This window comes from Odocoileus virginianus, chromosome 9 (assembly GCF_023699985.2).
Source record: "Odocoileus virginianus isolate 20LAN1187 ecotype Illinois chromosome 9, Ovbor_1.2, whole genome shotgun sequence".
Classification (NCBI taxonomy): domain Eukaryota; kingdom Metazoa; phylum Chordata; class Mammalia; order Artiodactyla; family Cervidae; genus Odocoileus; species Odocoileus virginianus.
Window position 1 is genome coordinate 46854835 of NC_069682.1, and position 20636 is coordinate 46875470.

General features: G+C 38.9%; 1 protein-coding gene across 10 annotated transcripts in view; it reads right to left on the reverse strand.

Annotated features, from left to right (window-relative positions):
• Nucleotides 1–20636, reverse strand: part of HAO1 (hydroxyacid oxidase 1) — a 137103-nt gene that overhangs the window by 88487 nt on the left and 27980 nt on the right. For all 10 annotated transcript variants that reach the window (XM_070472309.1, XM_070472307.1, XM_070472306.1 and 7 more), the window contains 2 exons: nucleotides 14112–14287; nucleotides 3718–3809 (listed from right to left, as the gene is read on the reverse strand). In XM_070472309.1, coding sequence (XP_070328410.1) covers nucleotides 3718–3809; nucleotides 14112–14287 — 268 coding nt within the window. The remainder of the gene's footprint in view (nucleotides 1–3717; nucleotides 3810–14111; nucleotides 14288–20636) is intronic.

The window sequence follows — 20636 nt, forward strand, 5'->3', positions numbered from 1 at the left end:
AGTTTGAGATGACCTAGTATTGTGGATTTTGGAAATATACTGATTCTGCCATATCATTCTCTAATCACCTCAGGACTAGTCGTTGCCACGTTATTACCTTCAGAGTAAGGATCTTAATATGAACTAATTTTTTTAAGGCAGATGTTAAATTATTTATAAAAGCATACACTACTGAATTATCAAAGTTCTTAGAAGGAAATATGTTATTCTTTTCTTTTATTGAAGTATAGTTGTTTTACAATGTTGTGTTAGTTTCTGCTGTATAGAAAAGTGAATCAGCTGTGTGTTTACATATATCCCCTCTTTTTTGGATTTCCTTGCCATTTAGATGACCACAGAGCATTTTGAGTAGAGTTCCCTGTGTTATACAGTCAGTTCTAATTAGTTATCTATTTTACATATAGTAGTGTATATTTGTCAATCCCAAACAAACATATTGATACCCACCTTGGTATCAATATGTTTGTTCTCTATGTCTGTGTCTCTACTTCTGCTTTGCAAATAATGTGAACTTATTTTTAAACTCTTTTCTGGAACAGGCCATGGTTCTCAATAGCACTGTATTACTATGGACTGCAGTCAAACTCCTGATCCGGGACTCTTAGTGATAAGTATTTCTCCATACAAAAAGCTCTGTGATTTATAGAGATGCAGAAATCATGCAATCCAGACATTTAATTTTTGCAACCAACACAACATTATGCAGAGACTGAAAAGCTGAAAAGTCTGAGCAACTTGCTAACCCAGCTCTCACCCCTCTAGAGGCAAGAAAAGGACTTGAACCCAAGACTCTGGGTTCATTTCAGTGCTTTTCCAGTAAAATCTCACTGCCTCTTTGGCTCCGAGTTATGATGTCACAGAGTGTGCAGTAGAGTAAGTCCTTCTGTGTATCTACTGAGAAGTTCTATATCGCAGCCTCCTCCAAGTCTTTTGCCAAATGCCTGAAAACCAACACACTGAGAGAAAAACACCTTCACTATAAACTTAATCCAGGTTCACATTTCTCTCATCATCATGCACCCTAAATTTGCTCTAAAGTGGGAGGCAAACTCAAGCAAGTATCTCCTCTCAGGCACACATCATGCAAAGGGGAGGGTCATTGTTTATCTTAAAACAGTCTCTGAGACCACAACTCAAAAAGCCCTTTTAGATAAGTTTCCATATCCCCTCAGCCAAAAGGAAATAAACCACACCATTCAGATATTTTTCCCTTAAAATCTAGTTAGATTTGATTTCAGTAGATTTAGATTTTATTTTTAGAAAACAAACTTAATTTGGCCTGCCCACTAAGTCCACATCTTCATACACAAGAGAGGCATAAATCAGCGGAAAAGCCTTGAACTGTTACCAACTTCTCCTGCCTGCCCAGAGGAGCTCTTCACTCTCCACTACAGGCAATGTTTAATATCACCTAAAAAGATGGGTCTTTATAAGTAATGCTGAATTGGAAAGAGCTAAAAACTTCCAGTTTTATGATTTTAATTACTGATTCTATGCAAAGACTTGATTTGTTCCTACCATTAGCCCATTAGTGCTTCAAGAAAAACTCTTGAGTGCAAATGCATGTGCCCAGTAGCCCCTGACCTCATTCAATCTGTCCTAAGACCTGCACAACATCCATGGATTTAGCTAAATCAACCTGCTATCTTAATGAAACAGTAGTCTACTATGACTTAGCTAAATTATTTTAATAAATTCAAATGTTTGCCCCAACTAAAACTGTCCCATAATAACTATGACTAAATGGTTCTGACAAAAGGTGGAAATGGATATGGTGATCCAGCTCAGAAATGATGAACTAAAGAGTCTATCCACATTATTTCATAGATATATATTTATTTAAGTTGTGTTATATGATGTTAGCTTACTTTGCCTATGATAAATGAGATTATGGAATACTAAAGTTTAAAGGCACCAAAGAAACAATCTAATCAATTTTTTTAACTTTAAAAATGAAAAAGCTGAGATCTGGAGGGGCTATCCCTCTGCCCCATGCAGGTCAGACTCTTCTCTCTTTCTTTGGCTCTCATAATTATCCAGGCCACCTCATTGGTCTCCCTGCTCCCTGTCATGCCACAGTCCAATTTGTGATACTTGTGTTGCTGCTAAATCAAGGCTTTTCTATTGCATATCTAATGACTCATGATATTTAATATTCAAAGACCCCCTCCCTGACCGGTCCAAACAGGCATATTTCTCAGGCTCCCAACATCCACCAGATACTGCAAACAAAACGGATTCCTTGTTATTCCCCAAGAATATCTCAGTCTTTCCCATTCCACTTTTACACTCACACTAGTGAAAGCAGGAGTCCACATGGGAACAAAGCAGAGGTGAAAGGCAGCTGCAATCCCACTGCCTCATCTAAAGAAATCCTGGACACATTCTCACAGTGGACAGCATATAAGGGACCCCCACGCCACCCCACCTACAGCTTCTGGCCTTCATTCTCAATCAGGGATCCATGAAGTACACCCCTGGATATATGTCTGTCTCCATGACTTTTGATCCATTTCTGGGCTCTGCAATACTTTATCTAAAGTCAATCCATGGCTGGGCTCTTCACTCCTGGCCTTGGGAGCTGATTGCTCACTTTTACTGTTTTAACTCTATCCCACACCATTCCAGCCAGCTAGTTTACTTCTGTATCTGGATTCTGAGTCTGATTTGTCCGGCACAGGGTATATAGTGCATATAAATTCACATTGGATTTTCTCAATAGCTGTCAAAAATACTAGTGCTTCAGTTTCCCTGGTCCCACAAGATTCTAATGGATGGATTCAGGATGCAGACTGGGAATTAGGATTCTTTAAAGTTCCCAAGAGATTCCAATGTGCAGCCAAGGTAGTTCAAGCTCCAACAGGAAACCTCTCCCAGGCCACAGGATTTCTGCCTCCTTTCCCCACCTGCCCGCACTCTGCAGCTCTCCAATCCCCACCTCCAAGAAACTCATGGGATAATCTTTTCTTTCCTACTCCAATTTACAATATTCCTCTCAGTATATCTAAAAATATAGGAATAATCCCTGCCTACAAATGGCTACTTACTTAACACAGATGACTTTACAAACAAATAGTTTACAAACAACTAGAATAATAATTTAATTTAGATAGATACACATGTGCTCGTGCACATGCTGAGTCACTAAGTCGTGTTGGAGTCTTTGCAACCCCATGGACTGAAGCCCACCAGCCTCCTCTGTCCATGGGATTTTCCAGGCAAGAATACTGGAGTGGATTGTCATTTCCTTCTCCAGGGGATCTTCCCAACCCAAGGATTGGACCCACTTCTCCTGCATTGGCAGACAGATTCTTTACCACTGAGCCACCCGGGAAGCCCAATTTAGGTAGGGGTGTGTGTGTGTGTGTGTGTGTGTGTGTGTGTGTGGTGTGTGTGTGTGTCTGTGTCTGTGTCTGTGTCTGTGTCTGTGTGTGCACTGAGTTGTGTCTGACTTTTGCAACCCCATGGACTTTAGCCTGCCAGGCTCTTCTGTCCATGGGATTTTCCAGGCAAATGGAGTGGGTTGCCATTTCCTAGTTAGGGGATCTTCCAGACCCAGGGAGCAAACCACTAAACTTAAAATCTGAGATCTTACATATATTCCTACATATTCTGAGTATTCATACAAAAATATCTACACAAAGAGGGGTAGTCACAGAGATGGTCAAAACTGAGATAGAAATGGGAATTCCAATGGAGGCATTTGCCAAAACTCACAGTGGCTGGCACCCCGTCAAGCTGTCGAGCCCCATGATTTGACACCAAGATCCCATCCAAACCGTGTTTAACTGCCGTCTTGGCATCATCACCTAGAAAGAGTAATATAACCACGGTACGGAAAAGGCAACTTAATAAAAGGCTTGAATTTTGAGGCCAAAGCATCCCCATCAAAGGGGCCCTGACCTGATACATATGTATCTTGTTCAGAAACTTTAGCATAGACATACACCCAAGGGTTAAATCTAGAATTATACTGATGATTTCTTTGGCCAAAAAAGGTTAACATTTGAAACAGCTTAATGATGAACTAAAACTATCAATAGATGGCAAATTGACATGCAGTTAAAATGTATTTATCCTCATAAGGAAATACCCTTGATAAGTGTTTTTTATTATTATTAACAAGATTAAATTATTTAGCATTAAACATAATTACTCCTCCAAAATTTGAATAACATAAAAGAACATATAAGTAGCAAGCAATTTATGTGATGAACAAGTCTATTTCAAAAATATTCTTTAATACAAAGCTTTAGCTTCAGTAATTATTTTAAGTAATAGCATTCTATAATTAAATGTATTTTGTCCATTGAAGCATATAAAAATGTAACAGTCAAATGATATGCTACATCTTTAACCATTCTTCAAAATATATTGATTTTTGAAAATGTGGTTTTAAATTTGACTAACATACTCCGAAATCAATTTCAAATCTTTTAAAAATATTTTACATCTTTAAACTATTATCTTCAGGATTCTCCCAATAAAAGCTATTTCCTAACAGAATCATGAAAAGAACACTGCTTCTCAAGTTTAACCCTCAAAAATAGCCCAAGGTTGTAGTGAAATCAGATTGTGGAAACTTAGGCAGATAGATACAGAACATTATGTATATTTATAAATTCAGCAATGGAGATCAAGGGAAGACCTGACTAAGGATAATAAAAAAGAGATTCATAGGAGAATTTGTAATTTGGATTATTTGAAAATTTGATTCTTTAAACCACCATTTTTCAAACTGTGTTTCATGGAATTTTAAAATATTCCCACTTTTCAAAATAAAGCTAGAAATATTTTTGTTCTAAAATTATAGGCATACGAAAATGTTAAACCCACGTGGCATAGACAATGTCTATATCCTTAAAAATTCATGGGTTGAAGTTTTAACCCTTAATGGGATTGAATTTGGAGATGAATACTTTGAGAAGTAATAAGGGTTAGATGAGGTCTCAGGTAGTGTTAGCAATAAAGATCATGAGGGTAAGGCCCTCATCATGGCATTAGTGCCCTTACAAGGTTACACCAGCGAGCTTACCCCTTTCCCTCTCCACGCTCACAAGGGGGAGGTCATGTGGGCACACAGCATCAAGGTGACCTCTGCAACTCAAGGGAAGAGCCTTCACAAAAACCAACCATGCTGGCAACCTTATCTCAGACTTCCAGCCTCCAGAAGAATGAGAAAATAAATTTCTGCTTTAAAACACTCCCTGTCTCAGGCTATTACATGTTGTTATAGCAACTTGAGCCGACTAAGACACTGTGTCATCATGATTATTATTACTAGCAGAGAATAGTATACATAAGGAATATATACTATACAGTGTGCATGCTAAGTCGCTTCAGTTGTGTCTGACTCTTTGCGACCCCATAAACTGTGGCCTGTCAGGTTCCTCTGTCCATTGGCTTCTCCAGGCAAGATACTGGAGTGGGTTGCCACGCCCTTCTCCAGGGGATGGTTCCAACCCAGGGATCGAACCCACATCTATTCCATCTAACATGCATTGGCAGGCTGGTTATTTACCACTGGCACCTTATGAGAAGTCCATATACTATATATACTATACTGTATATATGTTAGGCTTCACAGATGGTGCTAGTGATAAAGAACCCTCCTGCCAATGCTGGAGACGTAAGAGACGTGGGTCCTATATAAGAAATGTATAGTGTGTGCGTGATGCCCTTCAGTTCAGTTCAGTTGAGTTGCTCAGTCATGTCTGATTCTTTGCAACCCTGTGGACTGCAGCATGCCAGGCCTCCCTGGTCATCCCCAACTCCCAGAGCTTGCTCAAACTCAGGTCCATCAAGTCAGTGATGCTACCCAGCCATCTCATCCTCTGTTATCCCCTTCTCTTCCTGCCTTTATCTTTCACAGTGTCAGGGTCTTTTCCAATGAGTCAGTTCTTCGCATCAGGTGGCCAAAGTATTAGAGCTCCAGCTTCAACATCAGTTCTTCCAATGAATATTCAGGGTTGATTTCCTTTAGGATTGACTGGTTTGATCTCCTTGCTGTCCAAAAGACTCTCAAGAGTCTTCTCCAACACCACAACTCTAAAGCATCAATTCTTCGGTACTCAGCTTTATTTATGGTCCAACTCTCACCTCCATACTTGACTACTGAAAAAACCATAGCTTTGACTAGATGGACTTTGTCAGCAAAGGAATGTCTCCGCATATTAAGTAATGTCTCTGATTTTTAATACACTGTCTACATTGGTCATAGCTTTCCTTCCAAGGAGCAAGCATCTTAATTTCATAGCCACAGTCACCATCTGTGGTGATTTTGGAGTCCAAGAAGATAAACTCTCTCACTGTTTCCATTGTTCCCCCATCTATTTGCCATGAAGTGATGGGACCAGAAGCCATGGTCTTAGTTTTTTGAATGTTGAATTTTAAGCCAACTTTTTCACTTTCCTCTTTCACCTTCATCAAGAGGCTCTTTGGTTCCTCTTCACTTATTGCGATAATGGTGGTGTCATCTGAATATCTGAAGTTATTGATATTTCTCGCAACTTGTGTTTCATCCATCCTGGCATTTTGCATGATGTACTATGCATAGAAGTTAAATAAGCAGGGTGACAATATACAACCTTGATGTACTCTTTTCCCAATTTGAAACCAGTCCATTGTTCCAAGTCTGATTCTAACTGTTGCTTCTTGACCTGCATACAGATTTCTCAGGAGGCAGGTAAGGTGATCTGGTATTCCCATCTTTTTAAGAATTTTCCAGTTTGTTGTGATCCACCCAGTCAAAGGATTTGGTGTAGTCAATAAAGCAGAATAAGACGTTTTCCTGGAATGCTCTTGCTTTTTTGATGACCCAATGGATGTTGGCAATTTGATTTCTGGTTCCTCTGTCTTTTCTAAATCCAGCTTGAACATCTGGAAGTTCTCAGTTCAAATACTGTTGAAGATTGGCTTGGAGAATTTTGAGCATTACTTTGCTAGCATGTGAGATGAGTGCAATTGTGCAGTAGTTTGAGCATTCTTTGGCATTGCCTTTCTTTGGGACTGGAATGAAAAGTGACCTTTCCAGTCTTGTGGCCACTGTTGAGTTTTCCAAATTTGCTGACATATTGAGTGCAGCATTTTCACAGCATCATCTCCTAGGATTTGAAATAACTCAACTGGAATTCTATCACTTCCACTGGCTTTGTTCGTAGTGATGCTTCCTAAGGCCTACTTGACTTCAGACTCCAGGATGTCTGGCTCTAGGTAAGTGATAACACCATCATGGTTATCTCGGTCATGGAGATCTTTTTTGGATAGTTCTTCTGTGTATTCTTGCCACCTCTTGTTAATATCTTCTGCTTCTGTTAGGTCCATACCATTTCTGTTCTTTATAGTGCCCATCTCCACATGAAATGTTCCCTTGATATCTCTAATTTTCCTCAAGCCCTTATCATTTGGATACTAGACATGGAACAACAGACTGGTTCCAAATAGCAAAAGGAGTACGTCAAGGCTGTATATTGTCACCCTGCTTATTTAACTTATATGCAGAGTACATCATGAGAAACACTGGGCTGGAAGAAGCACAAGCTGGAATCAAGATTGCTGGGAGAAATGTGAATAACCTCAGATATGCAGATGACACCACCCTTATGGCAGAGAGTGAAGAGGAACTAAAGAGCCTCTTGATGAAAGTAAAAGAGGAGACTGAAAAAGTTGGCCTAACGCTCAATATTCAGAAAACTAAGATCATGGCATCCGGTCCCATCACTTCATGGCAAATAGATGGGGAAACAGTGGAAACAGTGGCTGACTTTATTTTTTGGGGCTCCAAAATCACTGCGGATGGTGACTGCAGCCATGAATTTAAAAGACACTTACTCCTTGGAAGGAAAGTTATGACCAACCTAGACAGCATATTAAAAACCAGAGCCATTACTTTGCCAACAAAGGTATGTCTAGTCAAGGCTATGATTTTTCCAGTGGTCATGTATGGATGTGAGAGTTGGACTGTGAAGAAAGCTGAGTGCCGAAGAATTGATGCTTTTGAACTGTAGTGTTGGAGAAGACTCTTGAGAGTCCCTTGGACTGCAAGGAGATTCATCCAGTCCATCCTAAAGGAGATCAGTCCAGGGTATTCATTGGAAGGACTGATGCTGAAGCTGAAACTCCAATACTTTGACCACCTCATGCGAAGAGTTGACTCATTGGAAAAGACCCTGATGCTGGGAGGGATTGGGGGCAGGAGGAGAAGGGGATGACAGAAGATGAGATGGCTGGATGGCATCACCGACTCGATGGATATAAGTTTGAGTAAACTCCGGGAGTTGGTGATGGACAGGGAGGCCTGGCATGCTGTGATTCATGGAGTCGCAAAGAGTCAGACAAGACTGAGCGACTGAACTGAACTGAACTGAACTGAACCATCGTCTTTTATGTTTTGAAATTTCTGAAATGCCTTGTGATGCTAAAGGCAGAGTCTCCCCTGGGCTGGAGCACAAACCCCTGGGATACCCCGTGGCCCCCAGCTCCTCACCACCCTGCACCCCTCCAAGGCACCAGCAGGAGGCAGAGACCCATCCCCTGGACACCCCGGGACCCCAGCAGACCTTACCCATCTTCAGTGGAGTCTCCCCTGGGCTAGTGGGTGAGTGTCACAAACTGAACTCCAGTGATTCCTCTGGCTTTCAGCTTCCACTTTTCATCCCTCATCTCTGTCACACTTGCACTCTAGACACTAGAACCACTCAAGCACCCTATGATATGACTTGCTCCTGCCTTCAGGGTTCTCACTAAGACTATCTACAGGGGCAGTGTTCTTTTCATTTTCCTGCTGTCAATATGCTCAATATGTCAATATGCTTTACATTTTGTTTCTTTCATAAATGTCTTGAAGTTTCTCTGCTGTTTGTGTCTTCCTTTCCTTTGCTGTCATAGTGTTATGCATACTTAGATTTCTCTGCTTTAATTTCCGTAGGGTCTTAAATTTGATAAAACGGTACAAATGTGCTCAATCTATCATTTTGAACTAGAAGCCCAATATGCTATCACACTATCATTTAAAACATGTTTAGGAAATGGTTCTCTAAAGACACAGACTTGTATGCTATCCAGGAGAACTTTCTATGATTATAGAAATGTTCTCCATCTGTGTGGTTCCATACAGTAACACAAATAGCCATAGAGTAATAGAAGTGTGGCAGTGTAAATGAGAAACTGAATTTTACTTTTGTTTAATTTTAATTGACTTGAATAGCCACACTTGGCTGGTGACTGCCATATTGGCTAACTGAGTTTTAATGTTTGCATGAGTTTACCCACTCTAGTAAAGAGATATACCATGGTATTTTTTTATGTCTAGATGTATCAATACCTATAAGTAACCTTAACAAACAATGTAAAATGTAATTGGAATTGCTCTGGTTATCTAATTGCATGTGTGATATGAAAGATAAAAATCAAAAGTTAAAAAATTAAAATATTTGAAATATATTTTATGAACCTCATGATCAAAGATATATGTAATCCTCTGATTTATAATGCAAATACTTGCCACCAGGTAGCTATAACCTGTGTCTTAAGATATTGAATACTGTCAATATACTGATCCTATACAGTATGAAAAAGAGATTAACCCCTTACATTTGGTAGTAAGACCACCTAGATTTGAATGCCATTTCTGCTACATGCTTTCCATGTAAGTGGCTAATTACTTAATTTGTTTGGTGCATCAGTATATTAAACCACAAAATGGGGATAAAGATTCAAATATGATTGGTTTGTAGATTAAATAAGTTGAATGAGCTCTTAGAAAGTACCTGACACATATTGAGCACTCAGATAAATATGATTATTATTATTATTTTCAGCTGATGGTACAGGGAATATTAACTAAGAATGTGAATAGGTAGAGGAAGATTTATTTGCTGGATACTTTTGGCAAGTCTGTTGAAGTTTTGTTTATAACAATAAATTTTCATCCTAGTGAGGATTATGATCATTACGAGCTTTTCATTTTGAAGGAAGTACTATTTAAGTCTTAATTTGTTGTCTTCTATCATCTCAAATGGTTTTCTGTGTTCTACCAGGCAGTGCTGGGAATGTAGGGAGAAATCACTGAATGGTTTGCTCAGAAGATGGGATAGTGAGTATGTAGAGAAAAAAATGAAAGTAATCATTTATGACCATTTATGTATCCTTCTCCTTAGTTGTTTATATGATCTTGTTCACATTTTATTTTAACCCAGAGAGAAAAGCAATGTTTTCTTAACAAGAGAGTCAAAGTGATCATAGTAAATGTTCATGAATCTTGGATATTTTCGTTAATGTTTAGAGTTTACTGGTATGACATTCCACAATTGTTAATTTGCCAGTTAATACACTGATTCACAAACACAATGGTCAATAGTGAATAGCACTGTTTGCTATCTTATTAATACATTATTTCCGTACTTAATCTTAAATACCAAAGTAAGTACTCAAGATTTAGAGTAGTATTATCTTCTATCTATTGTCAAGGCCTTGGACAACAGACATATAGCAGGACTCTAAGCTATTTCAGCAGGAGCTTAGTAACTCAATGCCAGCTTCATGGCAGCAGTTTTGAACACAATTCAGGAACACTGAGTGAATATTCTTTGAGAATGTCTTTAAAAACTATAGATAGGATAATAATGAGTTAAAGAAGTCTCTGAGAAGCCAAAAACCACTAGAGAAGTGAGATAGCCTAGTTTTAAATTTTTTAATTAGAAAAAAATTCTAAAAAGCTCATGCCTTTGTTTATAATGCCATTTGTTAGCGTGAGTTCTGAGGAAAACCTTACTCTGTCTCAAGTACATATTTGGAGTTTGTGTTGAAGTTTCCAAAGACAGAGTTTAACCACAGCAAGAGATTGCATCTTGCTGTCTTACTTGCATTCATTAGAATGCAATCCTTAAAACGGTGGTAAGGGGGGATGTTTCACTGAGATCTTCTCAGTTGCCTGTGATTTCATATCCCTACAAACATAATCTGTACCTTTCTGGTAAAAGGAAAATGAAAAAAGATAGATGACTCTTAGTCAACCCATGTAACTTCTGGATGAAGATCTGTGAAATAATGAGACCTGGATTTCCCAGAATTGGCCTTACCACTCCCGCCTCCCCTCCACCCAGACTGAACCTATGCACCACTTAATGTAGTTGTTGTCATAGTGATGATTCTTGTTTGTTAAATAAATGAAGTAAATAGTTACAGAGAAGCTACACAATGTAAACTGCACATGTACAAATAAGTTATTTCCTTTCAAATGCCAAATGCCCAGTCTCTTCTTCTCTTGCTTTTGAGCTCTCTCTAATTATACAAATTCATGCAGTTTTCCCTAAGTATTTTACTCAATAAACATTCAGGCTGTCTACTGAGTGAAAAGCCCAGTCTCTTCTTCTCTTGCTTTTGAGCTCTCTCTAATTATACATATTCATGCAATTTTCCCTAAGTATTTTACTCAATAAACATTCAGGCTGTCTACTGAGTGAAAAACATGTAACATATGGATAAGAAAGAAAAAAGAGAAGTAATGATGGTGGTAGTGGTCCTTGGTGTAATGGCCACAGAATGATATTCTTGAAGTCAATACATTTTTCAACATAACATGTGATAGTAAAGTCTCATTCAATAGATTCATATCATATCCTAGAGGACAAAGTTGTAGAAAATTAGGTATATCGGGAATCCAAAATTGAAAAGTTGGTTAAAAATTAAATTGGTGATTTTACACGAACTGCTGTGAGCCTTCTGTGATAAGAGTGATTAAATACTTGAAACAGCATTTTAAAAATAATTTTTAATTATTTTTAAATAATTTTTTAAATAATTTTCTAAATGGATTACAACCTTTCGGTTTCCTCACTGACACTACTGTGAAGTGAAAGTGAAAGTAGCTCAGTCATGTCCAACTCTTTGCGACCCCATGGACAATACAGCCCATGGAATTCTCCAGGCCAGAATACTGGAGTAGGTAGCTGTTCCCTTCTCCAGGGGATCTTTCCAACCCAGGGATTGAAATGAGGTCTCCTACATTGCAGGTTGACTCTTTACCAGCTGAGCCACAAGGGAAGTTCAAGAATACTTTGAAGTGGGTAGCCTATCCCTTTTCCAGTGGATCTTCCCGACCCAGGAATCAAACTGGGGTCTCCTGCATTGCAGGTGGATTCTTTACCAGCTGAGCTACCAGGGATTAGCCACAATTCTTACCCAGGTTACAGCAGTTTCCTAAATTGCTTCCCTGACCACAGTTAGGCCACCTCCATTGAGTCAGCCCATTATACAAAGCTTGCTTTTTCTACATTGATAATCTGATGAGGTTGTTTCCCTCATCAAGATTCTTAGTGGTTCTCAACCATCTTAAAGTCTACATACTCTAGCATGGCTTACATAGTTTAACATTGTTACTTGTGACTGCTGTATTTCGTCACAACTGAAGTCTGAAAGAGTCTTTTGACCTGATGTCAAGACAAAAGTCAAGGATCATCTTCCATTCTGAAATGAAACCTTCCCTAAATCACTTTTTATAACTGTCCAAATACTATTTAAGCCACACCCTTACAGTTCATAGATTTCAATCTCAGCACCTACAACATCTTATGTCATCCAAATTCTTGTTTTTATGTCTGTCCCTTCCAAGAATGAGATGTCCTTTGGCCAAGGATCTCAAATTATTGTCTTTTATTTTAGCACACAGTAAGCATAGTAAATGTTTATGAAATGAGTGAGTGAATAAGTGAATGAATGAGAAAATAAATGGGACAGATCCTTTGGGTTAATATTTCAGTATCTACAGTGGAACATAGCTACAGAAAGTAGCACTAACAATCATGGACTACAGTATGAATGCAAGCAAGGTCAGAGAAACTGTTGTTTAAAGGTGTCTGTAATATCAGTATAGACTCAAAAAAGTATAATCCACAGAAATTTTGAACTGACAATAGTCTATAGAAAAGAATATAACAATATCTTTTAAAAGCACAGATTAAGACAGATCAGGATTTAAACATATCTTCACTACTTAAAAGCTTCATTGTGAAAAGTGAAAGTTGCTCAGTGGTGTCCAACTCTTTGCAACCCCATGGACTAGTACATGGAATTCTCCAGGACAGAATACTGGAGGGGGTAGCTGTTCCCTTCTGTAGAGGATCTTCTTAACCCAGGAACTGAACCCAGGACTCCCACACTGCAGGTGAATTTTCACCATGTGAGCTACCAAGAAAGCCAAGAATACTGGAGTGGGTAGCCAAGCTTCATTAGACCCATTCTTTTACTCACGTTAGCTTATTTTTGTGTCCATGCTATTGAATAAAGTCGGGGGATCCCAAGAGCTTTATAAATAAGGGCCATAGTACTCATACCTATTCAAGTAAAACCAATGAAAAAGTTTTGATTCTAAGCCATAATTAACCCTGAGATAGGTAAACAGAATCTCTCATCACAGAGCCACTTACTTAAACATTTCCATTTGAAATAATATGTTTGGGGCAGTTATCTATATAACAGTATTAAATGTTTTCAAAGGCAAGAAAATATTTTTTGTGAGTGAACACATTTACATTCCAAATTATCGTATTCATTGGTACCTCCCTCTGGGATTTGCATACATGTGGATACTGGGGAATTTGTCAAGTTTCTTAACAACCATGGCTTAATATTTGAAGATTTTAATGTTCTAGTCCACCATTCTTTAAAGAGAGGTTATATGGGATACCACACTCAAAAAATCAGTTCTAGTCATTGGTACTGGGAGGGAACAGGAGAAAAATACAAAGGGCTCTTAAACATATCTGGCTGTCATAATATCTTCCTTGGGACTTATTGATCTGAGAGCAGTTGTTGGCAGTTTTTAGCCAAAGCAACAAACTCAAGACCTTTTACCTAGGTTTTGCCAAGCTCTGTGATTCAATGGCATCCAAAATAAGGCAATCACATTACTTTATAAAAAGTAACTTTTTACTTCATAAGAGTCCTGTTCTCCTTCAGAAGGAAGACACATTTAGTCATTAATGTCAAATGGGAGAACTGAGAGATGGATTTATATTTCTGTATTAATGACTTGGAAATAATTGATTGTTTTATGGTCATATCCATAAAGAATCATAAAATCAGAATGAACTCAAGTAGAGAAATAAACAAACCTCTCAAAATGCCTTTTGCAACAATGGGCAGAGATGTCAGTCTTCTCAGCCATTTAATATCCTCCCAGCTGATGGATGGGTCTATTGCTTTAGCCACATACGCAGCAAGTCCACTTTTGTCTCCAAAATTTTCCTTAGGAGAAAATGCTAAATCACTGGTTTCAAAATTTTTCATTCTGAAATAAAGAGATACATAAAATGGGAAATTTCCCAAATTAGAAGTGTCTTTACAATGATTCATTCAATGAAAAAAAAAGAAGGGTACCCTTTTCAAATCAATTGACTGTTCACTCTCCAGGTTGATCACATTTACGTTTTCATGTTTTGATGAAGGAGTCCAGGCTAAATTTGACAACTTAGTAGACTTAATTGGTCACTTAAAGTTTATTTTACATCTTATAATGTAAGATTTTTATATAAATTTATATAACTTTTTATATAAATAAGTCAGATTAAAGGATAAAACTTTGGCCAAGTTCAGATATCTCTAGCTTTTTAAGCCAGTCTGTGATATAAGCAATCAATTTGATGCTATTTTCAAATGCAATGTATACTAATCATAAGACGAACATTTGCATGGTGCATCACAATTTACAATAGGCATTCATGTACCCACAATATTTAAAAAACTTTTGGAAAATAAAATTCACACTCTATAATTCCTATTTTATGCAGAAAATAAAACCAGAATTGTAGAACAAGATGCCCCGATGTATTAACTAAGGCAGAATTTGGGTTTCAAACTGATCTCTACTCTTTTTGTTTTTAAGAATTTTTTTTCTGTGTGGATCATTTTAAAGTCTTTCTATTTCATGCTTTGGTTTCTTGGCCATGAGGCATGTGGGATCTTAGCTCCCCAACTAAGGATCGAACATGTACCCCCTGCATTGGAAGTGACATCTTAACCACTGGACCACCAGGAAAGTCTCAGTGTCTCTGACTCCTAATTACATTCTCTTCACTCAGATCTCAACTGCACTCTGTCAATTACTTCAGACTTCAGAAATCTTTCAAAGTCCTTTTGGAAAATTCTAGAGGAGATTGGAAATGCAGTATTAACAGCTTCTGTCTGTGGTCCCTGTAAACTCTTTTCCTTGTCTTGCTGCTACCACGGTGGTAGTGGTGGTACTGCTGCTGGCGGGCACAGGGAGAAGTGGAAAGTGGTTCCCAGAAGATGAGCTGTCAGCTCTTGCGTTTTTCCCCCTCTGTTTACTTGCTTCTTCTGTCTTCTGACTCAGAACCCCCAATCTTCTAGACAATCCTGATCAGGATATGAGTTTTCCAATCATCAAGACCTTCCTTACTTTGCCTGAGGTGTGATGGTTAGTTTTGTCAGCTTGACTGGGCTAAGGGATGCTTAGATAGCTGGTAAAACATTACTTCTGGGTATGTCCATAAGGATGCTTCTAGGTGAGATTAGCATTTATATCAGTAGATTGAGAAGAGATTGGGCAGGCATCTTCTAATCTGTGGAGTTTCCCAAAAAGGACAAAAAGGTGGAAGAAGAATAAGTTCATTGTCTCTGTTTGAGCAGGGACATCATTGTCTCCTACCATTCACAATGGAGCTATTAGTTGTCAAACCTTCAGGTTTTCACCAGGACTTACACTATGGGCTCCGAGTTTGGGCCCCTTCAGACTCAGACTGGGACTTCTACCATTAGCTCGCCCCATTCTTAGGCCTTCAGGTTTGGGTTGAAACTACTCTGGCTTTCCTGGGCCTACTCCTACAACCTGGGCCTCCAGCTTGTAGATAATAGATTGTGGGATTTCTCAGCCTCCTTAATTTTGTGAGCAAATCCCTTGTAGTAAGTATCTCTATGGATATAGATACAGATATTTAGATATGGATATGCTATTTGTTCTGTTTCTCTGGAGAACCTGACTAATACATATGACTTTTTCTTGCTCCTGGGGCCTGAGTCACCCTCAACACAGCAGACCCAGCTTGTCAAGAATGTTGATGTACACAAACCCCAGCTCCTTCGCCCTTGGGCAGATTAACCCCAAGATAGATTCTACAAGATCTCCCAGAGTTTCCCAGCAGGATTAAGCTTCAGTTGCCCATAGCTGTGACTGTCTTTGTAACATGCCAATTGTTGACCACCTCCCCTCCCTTATACCTCTTCCCCACTCCTCTACCAATATTCCTACCATCTTCTAAAGGAACTACTTTTACTTAAATCAGTGGTTCACACTCTTCTCCTAAAGAAACACAAACTGAGACACAACCCCACTGAGTTGCTCCCTTCTCCTATGTCTAATTTTGTTAACTCATCTTATAACAGTATTTCTCTAACTCATCTAGAAGACACTGCAGCTGGCTTACTCTACACCTGAGGTCTTTTCTCTTAGTCTAATATCCCAATATCTTGACTAGATTTTGGAAGTTCTCCAAGCTAGGGGCAAAGTCTTCTCTGCCAGTACCTCTGACCACTGATAGGATGGATGGCCTTTTGAATACACACTGGCACCATCCATGTGACTTAGATGCCTGAAATCAGCTTAGCAGGCCCAAATCGAACTGCCAACTTCATTTCTCTAAAGGCTGATTTTGAATGATGACAGTGACCTAGACTCACCTTGCTCTTCTGCACATTATGAATTACTCTGCTAGCCAGTCTCTTCTTTGTGTAAAAGTGAAAGCTATATATGAATCTCTGGCTTAGTCATCAGTCTTTATTCCTTTCCACTGGCTCTGACATTGAACATAGAAAGTATCTTGGAGCCAAGGCTATAACAATTCTTATGCAGAGGTTACAAATTTTTACAAAACTAGAGCTTCCCTGGTAGCTCAGTGGTAAAGAATCTGCCTGCCAACGTAGGAAACACAGGAGACTTGGGTTCAATCCCTGAGTCAAGAAGATCCCCTGGAGGAGGAAATGGCAACCTACTCTTGTATTCTTGCCTGGAAAATTCCATGGAGAGAGGAGCCTCGTGGGCTATAGTCCATGGGATCACAAAGAGTCGGACATGACTGAGCAACTGAGTGCTGAGGTTTAATGCCTTTAACGTGCTTATAAATAGCTGGTTGTGTAGCTTAGGCAGCATCTATTATCATAAGGCCATGGACATTCACATCCCATGTAACTGTCTTCAACCACTAGCAAATTTTTCTCAGTAAGGATTGACTGTGACTCAGGTAGCCACTAAAGGCCACAGAAAATCACAAATCCATGAAAGTCATATTTGTATCCATTATTTGCTGAGGTTTGGTTTAGATTATAGCTGAAATACTCTAAGCTTCTTTTTTAATCAAACCACTTAATGTTGTACATTTTATCACAGATTTTGGCCTTCTATGGTCATCCTAACTTGAATTAAGCTAACCTAGTCAACAAACATACCCTTATTATTGGAGGCCTATTCCATTACTTAAAAATGATATTAAATAATATTAAATGTCAAACTTTTAAATAATATTGTTAATAAGAAAAAGGTCCTGTCTGTCCACGCCATAGCAAAACCAGAGGGGAAAAAAGAATAATATCTGTACGTGTATATTCTCTGCATAGCACCCCACCCCCATCCCAAACAAGCTACACTGTTTCAGCAGGGGTGGGGTGAAAGGGTGAAAGGGATAGGAAAAAACAGAAACATGGATAAAATTATATAAATAACTGTTGTTATTCTTGGATGGCTAAATGCAGATCAACACTTGAATGAATGTTGCCTTACAGAAATTTCAGGGTACAATGAAGCCTTGTTGTTACTCTTAAACGTTGTTCAAAGCCAGAAGCCAAGAAAAAGTTTTCAGATATCTTGACAGAGACCCACGATGGAGTGTTTTAACCATGGCTCCAAAGGAAACCTCCATGAATGCTATTTTTATTAGAATTATGACATATACACAAAAAACACTTAAAGCAGCTTCTGATAACCAAAGTATTTCATTTCTTAAGGAAGGAAAAGGGCAACATCAAAATAATAACAAGATTACTTGGGACTTAATTCTCTGAATCCCAATCTGTTTAACAACCCACAGGCAAGGGATAGGATTTCTTTTTTGTAAAGGATTCATTGTGCCTTGAAAGGCTCCTAAATATACTTTTTAATCTAATATAAAAGTGATTTTAGATTTTAGTAAGTTAGCATCATAAAAATGTAACAACTACCAAGGAAAGTTAACATTATTAAATAACCAATAGTAATGTCAGTAATGATGACTATTATTGAGATATCATATGACATTAAAGATAATGTCATATGTCTCCACTGTGGAAAACACATTACAAAACAACAACCAGTAGAACACATAATATCAGTATAACATGAGAGACATTCAAACTACATAATAGATATTGGTACATGGAACAGCAACCTTTAATATTGTGATTAGGAAAACATTTCTATTTATTACATAGCCCTGCTAACTTTTTCATCCATGTGGCTGGGTATTTGGAAGAAAGGTTCAGGGCAAGGATTTTAAGTACAAGCTCAAACCCTTATTCAAGTTCTTATTAGTATTGTTTTATTGGGTAAATCTATTATGATTTAGTACATTTTTATCCAACATTACTGAGCACCTACTATGTGCCAGTGTTTTAGTAAAATGATCAAAAATACTGGCTATCTAGGTTGACATTCAGAAAACAAACAAGAAACACAATCAATAGGTAATTTATGGAGCGTGTTAGAACATGCCGCAGCTGCTGCTGCTGCTGCGAAGTCGCTTCAGTCGTGTCCGATTCTGTGCAACCCCATAGACGGCAGCCCACCAGGCTCCTCCGTCCCAGGGATTCTCCAGGCAAGAACACTAGAGTGGGTTGCCATTGCCTTCTCCACTGTTAGAACATAAGTACTACACAAAATAAAGGGAAAAACAGAGCAGAATAAGAGGGATGTGAGCTGGTAGAGGCTTTACTTGAAAGTTTAAATATGGTAATTGGATGTGGCCCCAATGAGAAGCTATCTTGTAAAGGAAACTGACAGAGCTGTGTCATTGTATCTGTTCCCTGTTGCTGCTATAACAAGCACAACCCTAGAGGCTTTAAAGTGACACAAATTTATTATATTATAGTTCTAGAAGTTCAAACTGCCTCATTGGACTAAACTCAAGGGGTCAATAGGGCTATTTCCCTTCCAGAGGCTTAGGCGAGAATCTCTTTCCTTGACTTTTCCAGCTTCTAGAAACCATCTATATTTCCCTGTTTGCAGATGCTATCACTCCAACTTCTGCTTCTCTCATCACATATCTTTCTCTGACTCTGACCATCCTGCATGCCTCTTATAAGGAGCCCTTTCATTACATTAAGCCTCCTGTCATAATCTAGGATAATCATCTCATCTCAAGGTCCTTAACTTAATCACACCTTCAAAGTTCATTTTGCCATATAAAAAGTAACATATTCACAGGTTCCAAGGTTCAGAACATAGGCATCTTTGGAAGGTTATTATCCTGCTTAATATTATGTGACTTAACATTGTACCTGTTTTCCTAACCAAATAATTTAGAGGCTATCTGCCATGGAACAACAGACTGGTTCCAAATAGGAAAAGGAATACGTCAAGGCTGTATATTGTCACCCTGCTTATTTAACTTATATGCAGAGTACATCATGAGAAACACTGGGCTGGAGGAAGCACAAGCTGGAATCAAGGTTACCAGGAGAAATATCAATAGTCTCAGATACGCAAATGACACCACCCTTATGGCACAAAGTGAAGACAAACTAAAAAGCCTCTTGATGAAAGTGAAAGAGGAGAGTGAAAAAGTTGGCTTAAAGCTCAATATTCAGAAAACTAAGATCATGGCATCCGGTCCCATCACTTCATGGAAAATAGATGGGGAAACAGTGGAAACAGTGACAGACTTTATTTTTGGGGGCTCCAAAATCACTGCAGATGGTGATTGCAGCCATGAAATTAAAAGACGCTTACTCCTTGGAAGGAAAGTTATGACCAACCTAGACAGCATATTAAAAAGCAAAGACATTACTTTGCCAACAAAGGTATGTCTAGTCAAGGCTATGGTTTTTCCAGTGGTCATGTATGGATGTGAGAGTTGGACTGTGAAGAAAGCTGAGTGCCAAAGAATTGATGCTTCTGAACTGTGGTGTTGGAGAAGACTCTTGAGAGTCCCTTGGACTGCAAGGAGATTCAACCAGTCCACCTAAAGGAGATCAGTCCTGGGTGTTCATTGGAAGGACTGATGCTGAAGCTGAAACTCCAATACTTTGGCCACCTCATGCAAAGTGTTGACTCATTGGAAAAGACCCTGAAGCTGGGAGGGACTGGGGGCAGGAGGAGAAGGGGATGACAGAGAATGAGATGGCTGGATGGCATTACCGACTTGATGGACATGTGTCTGAGTAAACTCTGGGTGTTGGTGATGGACAGGGAGGCCTGGCATGCTGTGATTCATGGGGTCTCAAAAAGTCGGACACGACTGAGCAACTTAACTGAACTGAACTGATCTACCATGTGCAAAGTCCTCCTTCACAAATCGTTTTCTCTCTTTTAGACCCACAACCCAAGATCCCCAACCCAAGATCCCCACACTTATTGTATCTCTATTCTGGTCTCT